The sequence below is a fragment of the Montipora foliosa genome, chromosome 6 (assembly GCF_036669935.1).
Source record: "Montipora foliosa isolate CH-2021 chromosome 6, ASM3666993v2, whole genome shotgun sequence".
Taxonomy (NCBI): domain Eukaryota; kingdom Metazoa; phylum Cnidaria; class Anthozoa; order Scleractinia; family Acroporidae; genus Montipora; species Montipora foliosa.
This window is the reverse complement of record NC_090874.1, coordinates 44,766,196-44,773,796: the sequence shown is the minus strand read 5'-3', so window position 1 is coordinate 44,773,796 and position 7,601 is coordinate 44,766,196. Positions and strand designations below refer to the sequence as shown.

Sequence of the window (7,601 nt, the reverse complement as noted above, 5' to 3'; positions counted from 1 at the left end):
CCATTAAAACATTTAAAAGCGAATACCAAGATTTTAAACTTCATATGCTGATTCATAGGTAACCAATTTACTTGTAATTGCTTTACAATAAACATAATGTGGTCATGCTTCTTGGTCAATGTAATTAAACGAGCAGCGGCATTCTGACTACTGTGAAGTCTGTAAATAAGATATTCAGGTAAACCACAAAAAAAGCGAGTTGCAATAGTCTAATTTAACAGTAATAAAAGAATGCATTAATATCTGATAATCTCTGCAGTTTCAAAACTAAAAAACTGCCTAATCAAAAACTGCTTAAACTTACATGTATATCCTGTATTAGCATGTGACATGATTTTGGAATATGAAATTTCATTTATAAAATAATAATTATTAGGATAGTACATGCACTTTCATTGATCAATAGTTGTATTTAGATGAGAATTATGGCAACATGGCTGTGACATCCTTTGAATTTTGATTGGTTATGTGTTGTCAGACGTGTGTTTTGATTGGCTGGTAGGAAATAATTATGAGCATGTATCAAAATCACTCTCAATCAAGAAGCAAAAAAACCAGCATTTTCCTTCTTTTGTCGAATTAATTTTGAGAAATATTTATAAAAGCGATACAGAACTTTTTGCTGTGTTTACATAGCCTCATCTACACTCTCGGGGAGTTGGGAGAATTCTTGGCAGTTACGCAAACCCGAGACACAACCTTTTTGATTAAGTTTTGGGCCAAAAATCGCGGGTCTGGCTTATGCACTAGACCATTGCTCTCAGAGGGAGTAAACTGGCTTGTAGGGGTCATAAATTGAACTGAAAACCTTCAGTAACTAAAGATTTAAGATATTGAAACCTTTAGTTGATCACTGTTTTCGGTGGTTATAGAAGTGGTGGCTCCTAAAAGAGCGGTTTGTCCGCATCTTCAGGTTCTAAACCCGAATCTTGCTCACCAGTAGTTCTTTCAAGCAATTCATTTGCACTTTGTTTAAGCAGTTAAACTCTAACTGGCATGGAATCCCCATTCCTCCACACAGCTGCTTACAACATACTACGACCGATCACCTCAACACTGATTTCTTAATTACGTGCAAGAAAATACCACGCTATTCGGGAGAGCTTGTGAGGCAAATGGCCGACCGTTTCATTGCCCTCACTACTTTCGCGGCGTGTTTGTCCATGGGGTTGTTAAACTCTCGTTTAGCAACAAGTTTTTCTCCGATCAATGGCTCCCATACGTCTTGATAAACATGATATCCACACAAAGCTGACGCTGAAGCAAACGTTTCCATGTCCAGACTTCCCTCGTTAAAAAATGACTGCGTGGTTAATACCAAGCAAACGTTTTGCATCGTTCTCCTGCACTTTTTTCGTGCAAATTATATCGTTTTCATTTTAACTGTGGGCTTTAGCAATGAATACAACTGTTGTCAGTCACAGGGAATAGGGAAACCGATTAAAAAGAAGCTTTTAAAAGGTATTTTCAGGGTTGATTAACTTATTAATGTCACTGCAAATACACAACATTGGATTTTGTCAAGTATATTGCTTACATCTGCGAACAAACAACCAACTTTTTTTACACGAGTGCTTTTTTGGAATTCTTATATATTTTCAAAATCATGCTTGAATGTTGGGGGTGCGACTTATACACGAGTCTTTACGGTATATCTTTACCTTGATTGTGACTAATATTTTGGCCTCTCTGTCTGTTTTTCAGTGATACTCTTGCCACACCAGGAGCCACAATGACAATCTTGTGGCTAGCGTGGATAATAAGATGAGTGGCAAGGAAAAGCCAGGAGTGACTCGTCGCCTTAACCGTGGAAGGAGTGCTCATGACAGCAAGGCTAAAACTGATTCTGGATGCTTTGTTGATGAGGAACTTGAAAGGAATGGTAGCAGCGACAGCTCACAAGGATCCATCAGTTCATCACCAGTGAAAGACACACATTCCAAAAAAAATACATCTTTTGAAAAAGGTTGTAAGACAGATAGCGATCACACTCCAGTACCTTCCCCCAAGCCTACTATTATTTCTGGAAATGGTCCAGAAATGGTTAATGATTGTGCTGTCGCTAGTGATAAAAATGAGAACATTGTTGGGAAGACCCAAAAAGCCAGTGATTTTTATTGCTTGTATTACAGTGCATCACCAGAGGGAACATTGAAAATTGGGGACAGCAACAAGGTGAAAAATAGACCTCCAGTCCCTCCCAAACCTAAGACTAGACGAGGAAGTGCACCTCCATCCACTTTTAACAACATTGAAAGGTTTCATCAGAAAGAGTCTGACACAAACAAACGTTTCTCGTACAGTGAATATCAAGAAAGGAGTTCAAAACCTGTTCTTGAGAATTCTGAGGACTGGAACAAAAGGAGGTCTGTTGAAGAGAGGGTTCTCTTCTTTGAAGCATTTGCCCAAGATGGTGTTTTGGAGAGCTCAGTACCCAGTCGTGTTCAAGCATCAAGCTTGATGAGTTTATCAGACATTCAAAATGATAGCAAAGAGGACATGCTTTCTAGGTCTGAAAATGGCTTGCACAATGATCTTAAGGATTTGGAGAGGATTCCTCCTTTGGCTGACTCTGGCGACATCTCCAACGAGAGCAACACTGACTACCGGTATGAAGCATGTAATTTTAGCAATTATGCAGATCATGGTGCCCCACTAGTTGAAGAGGAAGAATTTGCAGTTGATGGAAGCAACTTACACGAGTCAACAATTAACAATACACCATGTGAAAACCCACATGTGTTCAGTTTGGAAGGAGGGTGTCTTGACTGTGATAGTAAAATTTGTGATACTGAGTCTGCCGATTATCTTGCGGTTGATGGAAGTCAAAGTGAGGTCATCATTTCCTCTAACAGTAGGCCAGAACACGTCATGGATCATTTGTTTGACAGAGGAACAAGATTGGTTACACATAAAAATGATGTTAGGGAGATTCAACCAGGATTTGATTGTTTTGATTACACTGTTCCAGCAAATAATGAGTTGCAACATGTTGCATCAAATGAACATACATCCTTTGGAGTCACAAGACAACCCAAAGAAGACAGCCACAATTCAATGAGCAGTGTTGAAAGTGCACGAGAGAGGAGGGATTCAAGGGGAAGTCTTGTGAACCCTCGAGTGAATGAAATCAAACAGGATTTGTTGATTGGTTCAAGACAAAGACGGGACATTTTCAAGCAAAGGCGTCCAGGGTCAATTGCTGGAATCTCAAGATCTCATTTTGAGAAAGACTTGACCAGTGAACTGAAAAGAAGATCTTGGTCTGTCAGTGAACCACAATCAACTGAGATCAATAATTACTTTGTGGAAAAAGGTCACCAAAGTCCTTCCATGAAAACAAATGGGTCGTTAGAGAAAGACCTTACATCACCGTCAGTTCATTATTATCACTCAGACAAAACATGGCAAAGAAGATCAAGTAACCAAACTCAAGAAAGGAGTAAGTGGGATTCTCTCCGTAGGCCAAGACCTGGATCTTTTGACTACTCGGGTTACAGTTCTGATGATAGCAGTGTTCATTCAGAGCCATTGTTCCAGCCGCTACAATGTCGACCATGCATAAGCAAAGGTCACATTTTCAAAAGCACATCTGTTGATTCGAGCATTGCTGCTGTAGGCAATGCGACACCATGTTTAGACAGTATATATCAAACGGGGTTTCGACATTCCCTTGGAAACAGGAATCCTTTCTACGCCCTTAGAAGACAATCTGCTGATTTTGGAGGCAACACAGTTCATTGTGAACTACATAGCCAGGTGCAGATGCCTTGCCCCCAAGCACTAAGGCGTTCCTCATCAAATGCGACATGTAGTTCCTCTAGTGATTCAGAAGTGGAAAGGATCTTTAATAATTCAGAGGTCACAGATACTGCTTCTCATCAGATACTGAAACCTGCCTTGCATGGTAGGATAGTAACAGCTTCCCCAAAACAGAAAATAACTGCAATGGAGGCTCTTTTTGGCCCTCAGCCATCAACTAATATATACAATACTGGGCAGTCAAGTTCAAAATCTGAACGTTATGGGGCAAAAGCTCCTTTTGAGGGGATTTCAGATTTTTCACCTCAGCCAACAGAGGATGGTTTATTGTTTGAAGAGTTAGCTGAGGAACAAGAAACAGGATTGCTTGATCAAGACCCAAGAGAGGTTGAAGAGCCAGGCCTTGAATTTGATGATACTGACTACAGTGAATTTTATACCAGGTGTGAAGACAAGGATAGCTTGATAAGTGCTGAAGCAATAAACATTAAAAAGCTTCTAGAGTCTCCACAAACTGTTCTTCCTGATCCTGACATTGAGTCTGCAGTGATGACTGCAACAGAGAGACGGGTATTGTCTCCACCTTCAGACGATAAGACAGCTTCCAGGAGTCATATTTCAGGCAATAGAATTTCCAAGGCAAAGGATTATGATGGTAAGCAATGTTGCGAATCTTGTCAACAGCACAGGGGAACTCAAACACCTTCTGCTGATGTTTTTAAGGCTTTATCTCCTCCACCCTCAGTTGGAACTCAAACTCCACCCTTAGCACTTTCGCAAGAACTACTTCCATCATCACTTTTAAAAGAACTTCAAAGAGATTTGCAGGCTCCACCACCGGAGATAATAAGAACAATGTCTCCTATTACTTTGCAAGGGGAAGATTTCTCATCAGAAAGGCATTTCAGAGCTGTTTCTCCGTCCTCTGACCCATTTGCAGATACAGATACTTTCTCTGCTTTGCAGAATAATGACAGAGCTGTCTCTGTAGAGGAACTCTTACAGATTCTTGCCAACATGAAGGTTGGTCCACCAGATGACACACCAAAACAAAGACCTGTCTCAGTGCAGAAGTATAACACTTACAGTTCTTCTTCTCTGAATGAGTACAACAGGTCAAGCACCAAGAGTCTTCCAAGCAGCTGGCACCAGTTAAATATACACACACGTGTGCATGACAACAGCAGTGAAGATTTCAGACGACCCAAAGGTACTCCACCTAGGTCTTCGAAGAGTTATGATTGCCTGAGACGAGGAATTGCTTATAAAGACAAGCAACAGGGTGCAAGTCAAGTGCAGGCAAACGTTGAAAGAAGAGGTAGCAGAGAAGACATTCGTCAAAAGCTCTTGGAGTGGAGACTTAGATCACAGCTGTTTGAAGAAGAAGTGGAATGCTCAGAAGAGAGGCGCAAATTGGCAAAAGCCACTGATTCGAAAATTATGAAAATTTCTTTTGATGGAAGTGAAGCGACTGACAATATTGAAACTGAAAGCAAATTGACAAGGACTCATAGTCTGAAAAGACCCCGTAAAGATAGGGCCTTTTCTCAGAGGGAGAGAAGTGAAGTTGAAGTCAGCAGCTCTGTTAAAAAACAAAATGTTGAAGAAAGACAGCAGCAGTTAAATTTGTGCCCCTCTGTGAAACCTGATAGCGAAGAAGTTAAAGAGAATGAAGCAGTCCAAGATGGCTCCATAAGATCATCAGTAGAAGAGAGAACATTTGACCTAATCTCTGACTCTCTTAGTCTAGAAAAGCTCCAGAATGCAGTTGATGAACCAGCATTGCGGGAAGTAGCCAGCCCTGAGGGTATTGACATTTTCATAGATTACAGGAAAAAGAATGGTTTGCACATAACCAGCACACCAAAGCCTCCACCCTATCCTGGCGAAAGTATAGTTTGTAGGGATTCTATGGCAGGTAAAACAACCTGCAACAAAACCGTCTCAGAAAATTTAAATGCCGAAAAAGCATGCAGTGTTACTGTCACAGAAGACTGTGCCATAGATGTTGAATCCCAAGGAGATGCTTCTTCTTCATCATACTCTTCTGATGACGATCATTTTGGAGAATTTGGTGGTAGTACTGATACAGTTGTCTTTGTTGACACTGAGCAAAGCTCAGGAATTTCCCTGGTACCTGATCTTGATTCTCTTGACATGAAACTTGGAAGCAACAACCAGTTTCCAGGGCATAAAACTGACAATGGAAGAGATGACGGCCACCTTGATGTTTTGTTAGGAGAAGTACGCAGATCACTCAACCTCGAATTCGTGGACTCTGACATTTTAGACAAAGCCATTGAAAAGTTCAAGCAACGTGTATCTCCAAGCTCTCAATACAAGGTACAGCACACATGTTTTAAGTAATGTATTACAATATAATGAGCTTAGTCATGAAGAGACAGAGAGAAAGGGAATACTGTGGAAGTGGTTAAAGATTATTATAGTGAGTATGTGTGGATGATAATAAAAAAAATCTGCGAGACGACAATGATAATAATAATAATAATAATAATAATAATAATAATAATAATAATAATAATAATAATAATAATAATAATAATAATAATCAGGAATTTCCCTGGTACCTGATCTTGATTCTCTTGACATGAAACTTGGAAGCAACAACCAGTTTCCAGGGCATAAAACTGACAATGGAAGAGATGACGGCCACCTTGATGTTTTGTTATTATTATTATTATTATTATTATTATTATTATTATTATTATTATTATTATTATGATTTGTCAGTCAACTGTTGACATAACAAAGCTCTCAGAGTTCAGGGTCAAGTTGTTCTCCACTTGTCTTCAAGAGTTGTTATGCCCTGGTTTTCTCCCATCAAAACACAAACATTGGAATGGATTTTCTTTGATTTGATTTCCCTAAGGTTTGTAACTTCCCTCAATATTATAATAATATTGAGATTTGTAAATAAATTATAAAGAAATAGGTACATGTACTTAATTAATTGACTGCTCTCCCAGGGGCTTTTCAGGCCGATGGAACTTTGTTGAAACAAATACAATAATAATCATGAAATCTTAAAACCAGGAAACCACAGATAGCAAGTCTACAACAAGTTGCAAAAATGGTGAGACGCGCCCGTTAAAAAAACACCTTTTCTACCTTTCCATTCCCACCAAATCTAGAATTTAATCATTTCCCACCTCCCCCCTCCCTCTCCCTCTTTCAATGTTGACTGTTCAAGTTTTCCACATGATTTGATATTGCTTGCAACATTGATAAGGGGGGGAAGGGGGTTGCAGTGTGGGAGAGATGGGGGAAGCTACTAACGCCCCAAGAAGGCAAAGTGTCTCCACTATTTTTGCAACTTGTTGTAGCACCCTAAAATAATTCTTGGCCACACTGCCACCCCAATCCCAACCCTCCCCCCCTTCTTCCCTAGAAAAAACCCCCTGAAATATGGACCCTTTAATTGAAGACAATTTTTATGATTGGCTCTGAGGAAATTTTGTGGAGTGAAGCTCTTTTGTCCAGGTCTGCATGCTCAATGTTGATAGTTGTCAGGCTCATCAGCTTAGCTCACCACACAGAGTCCTCTGTTGCTTAGGGGTTAAAGCACTTGGCTAGAGCACCAAGGGTTTTAGGTCATCTGGGACTTTTGCTAGGGAGTCAGCTGTATGTCAGATTTACATGTATCTTTCAAACTATGGCTGTGTGTACAAATAGTACAAATGCAGCTGTTTTTGCAATAATCGTTTGGCAGGTAGAAAAGTTGGATTCAGATATCTCACCTTGGATCAAATGAAAAACAGTTTTGTAAACCATGACTATTTGATGTTTGCCCTGATTTCATCAAAGATTAGGGCTAGGGG

At 39.9% G+C, this 7,601-nt stretch overlaps 1 protein-coding gene across 5 annotated transcripts in view; it reads left to right on the top strand.

Annotated features, from left to right (window-relative positions):
* The window catches only part of LOC138007471 (uncharacterized), a 42,017-nt gene that overhangs the window by 7,115 nt on the left and 27,301 nt on the right, over positions 1 to 7,601 (top strand). For all 5 annotated transcript variants that reach the window (XM_068854407.1, XM_068854410.1, XM_068854409.1 and 2 more), the window contains exon 2: positions 1,705 to 6,105. In XM_068854407.1, the coding sequence (XP_068710508.1) occupies positions 1,765 to 6,105 (4,341 nt within the window). In that variant the 5' untranslated portion in view covers positions 1,705 to 1,764. The remainder of the gene's footprint in view (positions 1 to 1,704; positions 6,106 to 7,601) is intronic.